Source organism: Rhinoderma darwinii, chromosome 3 (assembly GCF_050947455.1).
Source record: "Rhinoderma darwinii isolate aRhiDar2 chromosome 3, aRhiDar2.hap1, whole genome shotgun sequence".
Lineage (NCBI taxonomy): Eukaryota > Metazoa > Chordata > Amphibia > Anura > Rhinodermatidae > Rhinoderma > Rhinoderma darwinii.
In genome coordinates this window covers 5,234,937-5,249,550 of record NC_134689.1, presented here as the reverse complement: position 1 = coordinate 5,249,550, position 14,614 = coordinate 5,234,937, and the positions used below count along the sequence as shown (strand labels likewise).

Below are 14,614 nucleotides of genomic sequence, written 5' to 3'. Positions count from 1 at the left end.
TTTATCTATGAGAGGGAGGGATAAGCAGGACGCACAGGCTTTATCTATGGGAGGGAGGGATAAGCAGGATGCACAGGCTTTATCTATGAGAGGGAGGGATAAGCAGGACGCACAGGCTTTATATATGAGAGGGAGGGATAAGCAGGAACGCACAGGCTTTATCTATGAGAGGGAGGGATAAGCAGGACGCACAGGCTTTATATATGAGGGAGGGATAAGCAGGACGCACAGGCTTTATATATGAGAGGGAGGGATAAGCAGGACGCACAGGCTTTATCTATGAGAGGGAGGGATAAGCAGGACGCACGGGCTTTATCTATGAGAGGGAGGGATAAGCAGGACGCACAGGCTTTATCTATGAGAGGGAGGGATAAGCAGGACGCACAGGCTTTATCTATGAGAGGGAGGGATAAGCAGGACGCACAGGCTTTATATATGAGAGGGAGGGATAAGCAGGACGCACAGGCTTTATCTATCAGAGGGAGGGATAAGCAGGACGCACAGGCTTTATCTATGAGAGGGAGGGAATAAGCAGGACGCACAGGCTTTATCTATGAGGGAGGGATAAGCAGGACGCACAGGCTTTATATATGAGGCAGGGATAAGCAGGACGCACAGGCTTTATCTATGAGGGAGGGATAAGCAGGACGCACAGGCTTTATATATGAGAGGGAGGGATAAGCAGGACGCACAGGCTTTATCTATGAGAGGGAGGGATAAGCAGGACGCACAGGCTTTATGAGAGGGAGGGATAAGAAGGACGCACAGGCTTTATATATGAGAGGGAGGGATAAGCAGGACGCACAGGCTTTATATATGAGAGGGAGGGATAAGCAGGACGCACAGGCTTTATCTATGAGAGGGAGGGATAAGCAGGACGCACAGGCTTTATATATGAGAGGGAGGGATAAGCAGGACGCACAGGCTTTATATATGAGGGAGGGATAAGCAGGACGCACAGGCTTTATATATGAGAGGGAGGGATAAGCAGGACGCACAGGCTTTATCTATGAGAGGGAGGGATAAGCAGGACGCACAGGCTTTATCTATGAGAGGGAGGGATAAGCAGGACGCACGGGCTTTATCTATGAGAGGGAGGGAATAAGCAGGACGCACGGGCTTTATATATGAGAGGGAGGGATAAGCAGGACGCACAGGCTTTATATATGAGGGAGGGATAAGCAGGACGCACAGGCTTTATCTATGAGAGGGAGGGATAAGCAGGACGCACAGGCTTTATATATGAGAGGGAGGGATAAGCAGGACGCACAGGCTTTATATATGAGAGGGAGGGATAAGCAGGACGCACAGGCTTTATCTATGAGAGGGAGGGATAAGCAGGACGCACAGGCTTTATATATGAGAGGGAGGGATAAGCAGGACGCACAGGCTTTATCTATGGGAGGGAGGGATAAGCAGGATGCACAGGCTATATCTATGAGAGGGAGGGATAAGCAGGACGCACAGGCTTTATATATGAGAGGGAGGGATAAGCAGGACGCACAGGCTTTATCTATGAGAGGGAGGGATAAGCAGGACGCACAGGCTTTATATATGAGGGAGGGATAAGCAGGACGCACAGGCTTTATATATGAGAGGGAGGGATAAGCAGGACGCACAGGCTTTATCTATGAGAGGGAGGGATAAGCAGGACGCACGGGCTTTATCTATGAGAGGGAGGGATAAGCAGGACGCACGGGCTTTATCTATGAGAGGGAGGGATAAGCAGGACGCACAGGCTTTATCTATGAGAGGGAGGGATAAGCAGGACGCACAGGCTTTATGAGAGGGAGGGATAAGAAGGACGCACAGGCTTTATATATGAGAGGGAGGGATAAGCAGGACGCACAGGCTTTATATATGAGAGGGAGGGATAAGCAGGACGCACAGGCTTTATCTATGAGAGGGAGGGATAAGCAGGACGCACAGGCTTTATATATGAGAGGGAGGGATAAGCAGGACGCACAGGCTTTATATATGAGGGAGGGATAAGCAGGACGCACAGGCTTTATATATGAGAGGGAGGGATAAGCAGGACGCACAGGCTTTATCTATGAGAGGGAGGGATAAGCAGGACGCACAGGCTTTATCTATGAGAGGGAGGGATAAGCAGGACGCACGGGCTTTATCTATGAGAGGGAGGGATAAGCAGGACGCACGGGCTTTATCTATGAGAGGGAGGGATAAGCAGGACGCACAGGCTTCATCTATGAGAGGGAGGGATAAGCAGGACGCACGGGCTTTATATATGAGAGGGAGGGATAAGCAGGACGCACAGGCTTTATATATGAGAGGGAGGGATAAGCAGGACGCACAGGCTTTATCTATGAGAGGGAGGGATAAGCAGGACGCACAGGCTTTATATATGAGAGGGAGGGATAAGCAGGACGCACAGGCTTTATATATGAGAGGGAGGGATAAGCAGGACGCACAGGCTTTATCTATGAGAGGGAGGGATAAGCAGACGCACAGGCTTTATATATGAGAGGGAGGGATAAGCAGGACGCACAGGCTTTATCTATGGGAGGGAGGGATAAGCAGGATGCACAGGCTTTATCTATGAGAGGGAGGGATAAGCAGGACGCACAGGCTTTATATATGAGAGGGAGGGATAAGCAGGACGCACAGGCTTTATCTATGAGAGGGAGGGATAAGCAGGACGCACAGGCTTTATATATGAGGGAGGGATAAGCAGGACGCACAGGCTTTATATATGAGAGGGAGGGATAAGCAGGACGCACAGGCTTTATCTATGAGAGGGAGGGATAAGCAGGACGCACGGGCTTTATCTATGAGAGGGAGGGATAAGCAGGACGCACGGCTTTATCTATGAGAGGGAGGGATAAGCAGGACGCACAGGCTTTATCTATGAGAGGGAGGGATAAGCAGGACGCACAGGCTTTATCTATGAGAGGCAGGGATAAGCAGGACGCACAGGCTTTATCTATGAGAGGGAGGGATAAGCAGGACGCGCAGGCTTTATCTATGAGAGGGAGGGATAAGCAGGACGCACAGGCTTTATATATGAGAGGGAGGGATAAGCAGGACGCACAGGCTTTATATATGAGAGGGAGGGATAAGCAGGACGCACAGGCTTTATATATGAGAGGGAGGGATAAGCAGGACGCACAGGCTTTATATATGAGAGGGAGGGATAAGCAGGACGCACAGGCTTTATATATGAGAGGGAGGGATAAGCAGGACGCACAGGCTTTATATATGAGAGGGAGGGATAAGCAGGACGCACAGGCTTTATATATGAGAGGGAGGGATAAGCAGGACGCACAGGCTTTATATATGAGGGGGAGGGATAAGCAGGACGCACAGGCTTTATCTATGAGAGGGAGGGATAAGCAGGACGCACAGGCTTTATATATGAGAGGGAGGGATAAGCAGGACGCACAGGCTTTATATATGAGAGGGAGGGATAAGCAGGACGCACAGGCTTTATCTATGAGAGGGAGGGATAAGCAGGACGCACAGGCTTTATATATGAGAGGGAGGGATAAGCAGGACGCACAGGCTTTATATATGAGAGGGAGGGATAAGCAGGACACACGGGCTTTATATATGAGAGGGAGGGATAAGCAGGACGCACAGGCTTTATATATGAGAGGGAGGGATAAGCAGGACGCACAGGCTTTATCTATGAGGGAGGGATAAGCAGGACACACAGGCTTTATCTATGAGGGAGGGATAAGCAGGACGCACAGGCTTTATGAGAGGGAGGGATAAGAAGGACGCACAGGCTTTATATATGAGAGGGAGGGATAAGCAGGACGCACAGGCTTTATATATGAGAGGGAGGGATAAGCAGGACGCACAGGCTTTATCTATGAGAGGGAGGGATAAGCAGGACGCACAGGCTTTATATATGAGAGGGAGGGATAAGCAGGACGCACAGGCTTTATATATGAGGGAGGGATAAGCAGGACGCACAGGCTTTATATATGAGAGGGAGGGATAAGCAGGACGCACAGGCTTTATATATGAGAGGGAGGGATAAGCAGGACGCACAGGCTTTATATATGAGAGGGAGGGATAAGCAGGACACACGGGCTTTATATATGAGAGGGAGGGATAAGCAGGACGCACAGGCTTTATATATGAGAGGGAGGGATAAGCAGGACGCACAGGCTTTATCTATGAGGGAGGGATAAGCAGGACACACAGGCTTTATCTATGAGGGAGGGATAAGCAGGACGCACAGGCTTTATGAGAGGGGGGGATAAGAAGGACGCACAGGCTTTATATATGAGAGGGAGGGATAAGCAGGACGCACAGGCTTTATATATGAGAGGGAGGGATAAGCAGGACGCACAGGCTTTATCTATGAGAGGGAGGGATAAGCAGGACGCACAGGCTTTATATATGAGAGGGAGGGATAAGCAGGACGCACAGGCTTTATATATGAGGGAGGGATAAGCAGGACGCACAGGCTTTATATATGAGAGGGAGGGATAAGCAGGACGCACAGGCTTTATCTATGAGAGGGAGGGATAAGCAGGACGCACGGGCTTTATCTATGAGAGGGAGGGATAAGCAGGACGCACAGGCTTTATCTATGAGAGGGAGGGATAAGCAGGACGCACGGGCTTTATATATGAGAGGGAGGGATAAGCAGGACGCACAGGCTTTATCTATGAGAGGGAGGGATAAGCAGGACGCACAGGCTTTATCTATGAGAGGGAGGGATAAGCAGGACGCACAGGCTTTATATATGAGAGGGAGGGATAAGCAGGACGCACAGGCTTTATCTATGGGAGGGAGGGATAAGCAGGATGCACAGGCTTTATCTATGAGAGGGAGGGATAAGCAGGACGCACAGGCTTTATATATGAGAGGGAGGGATAAGCAGGACGCACAGGCTTTATCTATGAGAGGGAGGGATAAGCAGGACGCACAGGCTTTATATATGAGGGAGGGATAAGCAGGACGCACAGGCTTTATATATGAGAGGGAGGGATAAGCAGGACGCACAGGCTTTATCTATGAGAGGGAGGGATAAGCAGGACGCACGGGCTTTATCTATGAGAGGGAGGGATAAGCAGGACGCACAGGCTTTATCTATGAGAGGGAGGGATAAGCAGGACGCACAGGCTTTATCTATGAGAGGGAGGGATAAGCAGGACGCACAGGCTTTATCTATGAGGGAGGGATAAGCAGGACGCACAGGCTTTATCTATGAGAGGGCGGAATAAGCAGGACGCACAGGCTTTATCTATGAGAGGGAGGGATAAGCAGGACGCACAGGCTTTATCTATGAGAGGGAGGGATAAGCAGGACGCACAGGCTTTATCTATGAGAGGGAGGGATAAGCAGGACGCACAGGCTTTATCTATGAGGGAGGGATAAGCAGGACGCACAGGCTTTATCTATGAGAGGGAGGGATAAGCAGGACGCACAGGCTTTATCTATGAGAGGGAGGGATAAGCAGGACGCACAGGCTTTATCTATGAGGGAGGGATAAGCAGGACGCACAGGCTTTATATATGAGGGAGGGATAAGCAGGACGCACAGGCTTTATCTATGAGAGGCAGGGATAAGCAGGACGCACAGGCTTTATATATGAGAGGGAGGGATAAGCAGGACGCACAGGCTTTATCTATGAGGCAGGGATAAGCAGGACGCACAGGCTTTATATATGAGAGGGAGGGATAAGCAGGACGCACAGGCTTTATCTATGAGGGAGGGATAAGCAGGACGCACAGGCTTTATCTATGAGAGGCAGGGATAAGCAGGACGCACAGGCTTTATATATGAGGGAGGGATAAGCAGGACGCACAGGCTTTATGAGAGGGAGGGATAAGAAGGACGCACAGGCTTTATATATGAGAGGGAGGGATAAGCAGGACGCACAGGCTTTATATATGAGAGGGAGGGATAAGCAGGACGCACAGGCTTTATCTATGAGAGGGAGGGATAAGCAGGACACACAGGCTTTATCTATGAGGGAGGGATAAGCAGGACGCACAGGCTTTATGAGAGGGAGGGATAAGAAGGACGCACAGGCTTTATATATGAGAGGGAGGGATAAGCAGGACGCACAGGCTTTATATATGAGAGGGAGGGATAAGCAGGACGCACAGGCTTTATATATGAGAGGGAGGGATAAGCAGGACACACGGGCTTTATATATGAGAGGGAGGGATAAGCAGGACGCACAGGCTTTATATATGAGAGGGAGGGATAAGCAGGACGCACAGGCTTTATCTATGAGGGAGGGATAAGCAGGACACACAGGCTTTATCTATGAGGGAGGGATAAGCAGGACGCACAGGCTTTATGAGAGGGAGGGATAAGAAGGACGCACAGGCTTTATATATGAGAGGGAGGGATAAGCAGGACGCACAGGCTTTATATATGAGAGGGAGGGATAAGCAGGACGCACAGGCTTTATCTATGAGAGGGAGGGATAAGCAGGACGCACAGGCTTTATATATGAGAGGGAGGGATAAGCAGGACGCACAGGCTTTATCTATGAGAGGGAGGGATAAGCAGGACGCACAGGCTTTATATATGAGAGGGAGGGATAAGCAGGACGCACAGGCTTTATATATGAGAGGGAGGGATAAGCAGGACGCACAGGCTTTATCTATGAGAGGGAGGGATAAGCAGGACGCACAGGCTTTATATATGAGAGGGAGGGATAAGCAGGACGCACAGGCTTTATCTATGGGAGGGAGGGATAAGCAGGATGCACAGGCTTTATCTATGAGAGGGAGGGATAAGCAGGACGCACAGGCTTTATATATGAGAGGGAGGGATAAGCAGGACGCACAGGCTTTATCTATGAGAGGGAGGGATAAGCAGGACGCACAGGCTTTATATATGAGGGAGGGATAAGCAGGACGCACAGGCTTTATATATGAGAGGGAGGGATAAGCAGGACGCACAGGCTTTATCTATGAGAGGGAGGGATAAGCAGGACGCACGGGCTTTATCTATGAGAGGGAGGGATAAGCAGGACGCACGGGCTTTATCTCTGAGAGGGAGGGATAAGCAGGACGCACAGGCTTTATCTATGAGAGGGAGGGTTTAAACAGGACGCACAGGCTTTATCTATGAGAGGCAGGGATAAGCAGGACGCACAGGCTTTATCTATGAGAGGCAGGGATAAGCAGGACGCACAGGCTTTATCTATGAGAGGGAGGGATAAGCAGGATGCGCAGGCTTTATCTATGAGAGGGAGGGATAAGCAGGACGCACAGGCTTTATATATGAGAGGGAGGGATAAGCAGGACGCACAGGCTTTATATATGAGAGGGAGGGATAAGCAGGACGCACAGGCTTTATATATGAGAGGGAGGGATAAGCAGGACGCACAGGCTTTATATATGAGAGGGAGGGATAAGCAGGACGCACAGGCTTTATATATGAGAGGGAGGGATAAGAAGGACGCACAGGCTTTATATATGAGAGGGAGGGATAAGCAGGACGCACAGGCTTTATATATGAGAGGGAGGGATAAGCAGGACGCACAGGCTTTATATATGAGGGGGAGGGATAAGCAGGACGCACAGGCTTTATCTATGAGAGGGAGGGATAAGCAGGACGCACAGGCTTTATATATGAGAGGGAGGGATAAGCAGGACGCACGGGCTTTATCTATGAGAGGGAGGGATAAGCAGGACGCACAGGCTTTATCTATGAGAGGGAGGGATAAGCAGGACGCACAGGCTTTATATATGAGAGGGAGGGATAAGCAGGACGTTCTTCTTTATATTTGTACCGGTAATGGGCACAGACAGGAATATTCCGGTGCTTTCTTTGCAGTCGGAGTCCTCCCGGGCCCACATTGATGTCATATTAACATATCTGCCATAAATGATATTGATGGGGAAATCAAGACCGAGAAACCTAAGACCCGATGCCGTCCTTATATCCTCACCGCTGTAACCTGATGGTATTTTGATTTTGTCTCAGCCAATCAGCAGCAAGGTCTGAGTTCGACTGGAAATGCCGCAGTCACATTGTGTAAAATGCCAGTCTGTTTCCAGGGGATTAGGCATTGATAGGATCAGGAGGAAGTTGCCCGTCTCCTGGGAACGGATGTCGGAGTAATCTCACAATTATGATACATTTTATCACACTGAATAGGCCAGATGAGAATTACTGGACAGCTGGAGCGCAGCCGGGGTGGCCGATCTTCAGAGGTTACCGCTAAACACTCAGCGACGAGACTGCACTAATGTATATCTGTATCCTCATCCGAACAGCAGAGGCCATTGCCATAATGATAGAGATCCAACATAGTCTAATGTACTACAGTGAAATTCCCTTAATCTGGTGTCCAATAATCCAGATTTTCTGATGACCGTAAACACCTGATATCTGACACCTATGTAAGGAAATGTAAATAAGATACAGCTGACACATATCCTAGTGCGGGAAAGAAGGTGTCAGGGAGCCAAGAGCTGCTATAATGTAGAAACCAGACTAGAAATGGGAAGATAAAGCCTTTACAATGCGCTGGTCATACACAAATAAAATCCTGAAGTATAAAAATAAAAAGACGAGCGAGATACAAAAGCAAGGGGGACACTCAGGGCTGCCAACAATGCCCGAACGGAAGAGGCCAAAAATCTCCACCATTCAAATAATAAACATCCGAGTCCACAAATGGTCGGATCGGGCGCAGGGTGTGATTAGATGTAACTCCTCACCCCGGTAGTAGGAACAAAAAAAAAAAAAGAAGCTCCCCTAAATGTGACATATCCCCCCTGATTGGTAAGGAAGTGGGGGGTGATAACATGATGAAAAGATCCTGTACCCCCCCCCCCCCCCGATTACTTGCACGTGGCAATATAATAAGACGTTCATTGTAAGTTCTTCTCTATCAGTAACTCTTAAAGGGCCACACACAAGGATTTAACGGATGGTCATTAATGATTATCGTTCTGCAGGTTTCTGCCTTTAAGCAGCAGTTGTTGATCGCGGCCGGACTCCAACCGGACAGAATAGTGGAGTTCTCATGTGGTGAGTGACGTCGGGTCTCCTGTGTACCGAGCCCATCATCCTATGACACGTACTTGTGTAAATACTTCATTTATCTATAGGTCATGTGATTCCACCAGAAAATATACTACCCATAGTGCTCTGCAGCGGCCCGACCAATCACCAGCTGGAATTCACCTATGAGAAGAGAGGCGTCCCTGATACGGTAATCACCGGTCTCCGGCTCCGTATTTTATAACGTTATAATTGTCATTTCAGGACTCGTAGTAAAACAAGGTAACGGCCATCTGTCCCCTGGTAACCTACTGAGTGCAAGTTAGGGAGATGGAAGAAATTATGATCCCAGACTACGCAGGGTTTGTTTGTAGCCTGTAACCATGGAGACACACAGGTCTGCATAGGAGCTGTAGTCACAATACGGTAGATGTGTAATCGAGATGATTTGCAAAGCCGTTTTATGTTAGATGTCGTAAAGCAATAAATGCGGTTGCAAAAGTATTCCCATCCTTCAGAGAAAGAGCGTGGGAGTTTATTTCAATGGGGGGGGGGGGGGAGAGGTGTCAAACAATGGCTTGGTTGATCCTTCTTTTTTCTGACCCCCCCAAACACATTAGTCGGCCGGTCCTACAGAACTCAGCGGGTTCAGGCCGCCTTCCGTGTAAATAATGTTCTCTTAGAACTTGCGGTCCAGACAGTGGCGCCCTCTAGTGTGATACGAACGCTGTTGTGTTTATGGCAGATGGACGAAACTGGACGCATTCTTGCAAACTTGTGTAACGTGGTCCCAGGGGGTCTCGTCTGCTTCTTTCCCTCCTATGATTACGAGAAGCTCATCCTGGATCACTGGGAGAAGACGGGGCTGCTGAAACGTCTGGCAGTAAAGAAAAAGGTCTGTGGAACGTGCAGAGCGCTGGTAAAGTCCGGGCATGTGCGGTAAAATGTTACTGCTGATCCAATGTAAGGAGAAGGAGGCAAAGGGAGGGCGTAACTGACGAGTGGTGAAATAGAACAGGGAAACCAGACTTTGGCCATATACTATTGTATTTTTACGTTGCGTCAGCGGGATAGAACATGGTGTTAAGAATATTATGGTATTAAACACTAAATCTAAAATTGTACAGTGTCTGATCAGCACAAGTCGGAGAAAAAGTTACTATGGGTAAATCTGGCCATACATGGCGTGCGCACGACACTCTCCATTAAAATCTATGGGTGTTATGGAGAGGGTCGAACAATCAGCCTATATTATACTTGAAAGCGGCATTCACGATTCTAGCGAGTGCAGCTCTGGAGTATAATACAAGATGTAACTCAGGATCAGTACAGGATAAGTAATGTATGTATACAGTGACTCCACCAGCAGAATAGTGAGTGCAGCTCTGGAGTATAATACAGGATGTAACTCAGGATCAGTACAGGATAAGTAATGTATGTACACAGTGACTCCACCAGCAGAATAGTGAGTGCAGCTCTGGAGTATAATACAGGATATAACTCAGGATAAGTAATGTAATGTATGTAGACAGTGACTCCACCAGCAGAATAGTGAGTGCAGCTCTGGAGTATAATACAGGATATAACTCAGGATCAGTGCAGGATAAGTAATGTATGTACACAGTGACGCCACCAGCAGAATAGTGAGTGCAGCTCTGGAGTATAATACAGGATGTAACTCAGGATCAGTACAGGATAAGTAATGTAATGTATGTGCACAGTGACTCCACCAGCAGAATAGTGAGTGCAGCTCTGGAGTATAATACAGGATATAACTCAGGATCAGTACAGGATCAGTACAGGATAAGTAATGTAATGTATGTAGACAGTGACTCCACCAGCAGAATAGTGAGTGCAGCTCTGGAGTATAATACAGGATATAACTCAGGATCAGTGCAGGATAAGTAATGTATGTACACAGTGACGCCACCAGCAGAATAGTGAGTGCAGCTCTGGAGTATAATACAGGATGTAACTCAGGATCAGTACAGGATAAGTAATGTAATGTATGTACACAGTGACTCCACCAGCAGAATAGTGAGTGCAGCTCTGGAGTATAATACAGGATGTAACTCAGGATGAGTACAGGATAAGTAATGTAATGTATGTACACAGTGACTCCACCAGCAGAATAGTGAGTGCAGCTCTGCAGTATAATACAGGATATAACTCAGGATCAGTACAGGATAAGTAATGTAATGTATGTACACAGTGACTCCACCAGCAGAATAGTGAGTGCAGCTCTGGAGTATAATACAGGATATAACTCAGGATCAGTACAGGATAAGTAATGTATGTACACAGTGACTCCACCAGCAGAATAGTGAGTGCAGCTCTGCAGTATAATACAGGATATAACTCAGGATCAGTACAGGATAAGTAATGTAATGTATGTACACAGTGACTCCACCAGCAGAATAGTGAGTGCAGCTCTGGAGTATAATACAGGATATAACTCAGGATCAGTACAGGATAAGTAATGTATGTACACAGTGACTCCACCAGCAGAATAGTGAGTGCAGCTCTGGAGTATAATACAGGATGTAACTCAGGATCAGTACAGGATAAGTAATGTAATGTATGTACACAGTGACTCCACCAGCAGAATAGTGATTGCAGCTCTGGGGTATAATACAGGATGTAACTCAGGATCAGTACAGGATAAGTAATGTAATGTATGTACACAGTGACTCCACCAGCAGAATAGTGAGTGCAGCTCTGGAGTATAATACAGGATGTAACTCAGGATGAGTACATGATCAGTAATGTAATGTATGTACACAGTGACTCAACTCTTCATGTAGATTAATCCTATATGTAAATTTCAAGGTGAACCTTCGCATTATTGTAAGTGAATATGACTTTTGGAGCAGAGATCTAGTCCGGGCAGGAGATCTGTGCAACTAAAGAACCTGATCCCAGTCCCATGAAAGAAACTTCAGCATCAGCCGGATTTCTATATATCTATGGGGGGATGCGATTACTCTCCTCATGGAAATTCTCTATAATCCCCGGTCTCAGGATCTTTTCTTCCACACAGTTCATTGACGAGCTGCTCTTATTAAATCTGCTTCTCTTGAAAAAGTTTGAGTGCCTTCCATTCTAAATAATACATCCCCACAAGTGACTGAATGACGGGAAACATTAACATTTCAGTAACATTTTACATATTCATTAATAAGCAACTTTCCATGCGAGCAGGTAGCGGCGTGCGCCATAAATATGCAGATGTCTACTGTACCATCATCTACGACGCGGCGTTCAAAAGACGGAATGAATTTGTCGCCTGTGCGTGTGTTCTCAATGGGGAGAGGGGATAAGCAGCTGCCAAACACGTCTGGCAGCAGCTTATCTCCTACCGGAACAAAGAATCAGAAACTCTAAAACCCAACATGCCGGAACTTTCTCCCCCCCCCTGATTACAGGGACACCCCTATACCCATCAGATGGTACGGCCGGAGTTTCAGGTCATGTATATGGACAACCATCGTTTTTCCTAGATCAGGTTTCAGCTCGGAGATCAGTAATGCGATGTGTTTGTATGTAGGTTGTATATATATATATTCACTGTATAACGGGGTCTACAGGTGGCCATAAGATTTCATCCCTTTATCTCCCACTCTCTTATTTTTCCCATTTTTGTGTTTTTATGTCGTGCAGATATTTCAGGAGCCAAAGAAAGCGGGTCAGGTGGAGCAGGTCCTGTCCGAATACTCTCGCTGCATCAAGGTGAGAGGATTAGTAGGAGTTAAACGCAGCAATGGGAGAAGACGCGTCACCGTGCGCACTTATTGCTCATCTTTACAGCCGCCTCTTCTTCTTCTGTTCAGTGTAAAGTTGTGTATTCTGGTGACGGTAATATTTCTACTGACAGCTCTCTAGCCAATCCGCTGGACCCGTGACCGGCGCTCTGCTCTTTTCTGTGGTTGGAGGAAAAATGAGCGAAGGAATAAACTTTTCCGACGACTTGGGCCGGTACGTACGGCCGTGATTGGGGGTTTAACAGTCAGGCACTCATTGCATTCCAGAACGAGGATCCCGCAGGAATGGGACCCGAAAACGACACGATGCGGGGGATCGGTAACTATTTCTGCGCCCGGCCCCCCACTGAAACACCAATGTACAAATGAGGGGGCAATAAAATAAAAAAGCGGAGTGCTCCTTTAAGCTGGCCATAGACTTTTGGTTATAGTCGTAGCTTTTACTTTGCGGTCGTCTGAGAAAAATGCACATGGGGGCGCTGCAGACATTAGACTTCCCATAATCCCTTTTCCATAGGGAAAAAATTGTTCAAATCATTTGTTTATGGTCCCTCCCCCGACCAGCGTCCCAATCCCAAAACTTGTAAAGACATTTATGTGTTGATATCTATGGGCAGCTTAAAGTGCACGTCCCCCCTTGGATACCACTTTTAAAAAAAATCTTTTTAGCTAAATAGATTCAATTTTATGCGCCGATTCATTTCTCAGTATATTTTTCCAATACAAAGCTCCAAATCCTCTGCCTAGACAGTTAGATTATACAATTCTGTCTACCTGCAGCCACCACTAGAGGGAGCTCACAACATACTGATTATACATTACGCTCAATAACACCACCGTATACAGTGAGCTCCCCCTAGTGGTGGCTGCAGGCTGAGTGTTATCTTTTAGATCTATGTCTACGCAGTGGATTTGGAGCTCTGTATCAGTAAAGCTTTGACCACCGCACCCATAAAACTGTTCTGTTCGGCCTCGGACCCTCACCAATTCTACTTCTGCAGACAGTGGTTTAGGGTCTTCGGGCAGCAGTGAGGGACAGTATTGAAATAAAATTGATTGGTTATTTTCACGGGTAAACCCTTGTTGTTTCCAGGTGTGTAGTGATGGTGGGAATGCCGTACCCCAATATCCGGTCCCCCGAGCTCCAGGAGAAGATGTCGTATCTCGATCACACGCTGGTAATGAGGACCGGCGCTGATCTATACTATATGCATGTATCTGTGGATTATACCATGTTGGGATAGTAGAGGGGGGGTCTATGGATTATACCATATGGGGGGGGGATTACCTCTATAACACATTGTATTTACTTTCCCAGCCCAAGACGAATGGCGTATCCGCAGGAAAAGTTCTTATTGAGAATCTCTGCATGAGGGCTGTGAATCAGTCGATCGGTAAGGATGACGCGCCGGAACGTCTCGCCGGATTGTATGCGGTCACGTCCAGTGTTTTGCATGTATTTATATAATGGAGCATAAAGTATCACCACTCCCCTCAGATGTAGAACATAACCCTCAACATTAGGGGCGTTCACGTCTGGCACCCGATGTGGATTTCTATAAGGCTATGGCGAGCTTCAATCCATAACTGTGGGGTCAGGGGGCGTGAGTCAGGGGGGCCACGTGAAGATAAAATTCAACAACCCCTTTAAATTATCACTCAAAATGTACTTAAGTGACGTCTCGTTCACACCGTCCCTTTAATGTCTTATTAGGATACATGGAGGTAAAATATCGAGGACCCTGCTTAAAGCGGCTCTGTCACCACATTATAAGTGCCCTGTCCCCTATATAAGGAGATGGGCGCTGTAATGTAGGTGACAGTTTTTTTTAAATAAAAAGCATTACTATCTTTTTTCACAACGTTAGGAGCAATTTTGGTTTATGCTAATGAGCTTTCTT

At 47.5% G+C, this 14,614-nt stretch overlaps 1 protein-coding gene across 3 annotated transcripts in view; it reads left to right on the top strand.

The window, feature by feature from the left end:
- The window catches only part of DDX11 (DEAD/H-box helicase 11), a 71,426-nt gene that overhangs the window by 54,390 nt on the left and 2,422 nt on the right, over nucleotides 1–14,614 (top strand). For all 3 annotated transcript variants that reach the window (XM_075855738.1, XM_075855736.1, XM_075855737.1), the window contains exons 19-25: nucleotides 8,907–8,979; nucleotides 9,060–9,163; nucleotides 9,698–9,847; nucleotides 12,613–12,681; nucleotides 12,827–12,927; nucleotides 13,807–13,891; nucleotides 14,032–14,107. In XM_075855738.1, the coding sequence (XP_075711853.1) occupies nucleotides 8,907–8,979; nucleotides 9,060–9,163; nucleotides 9,698–9,847; nucleotides 12,613–12,681; nucleotides 12,827–12,927; nucleotides 13,807–13,891; nucleotides 14,032–14,107 (658 nt within the window). The remainder of the gene's footprint in view (nucleotides 1–8,906; nucleotides 8,980–9,059; nucleotides 9,164–9,697; nucleotides 9,848–12,612; nucleotides 12,682–12,826; nucleotides 12,928–13,806; nucleotides 13,892–14,031; nucleotides 14,108–14,614) is intronic.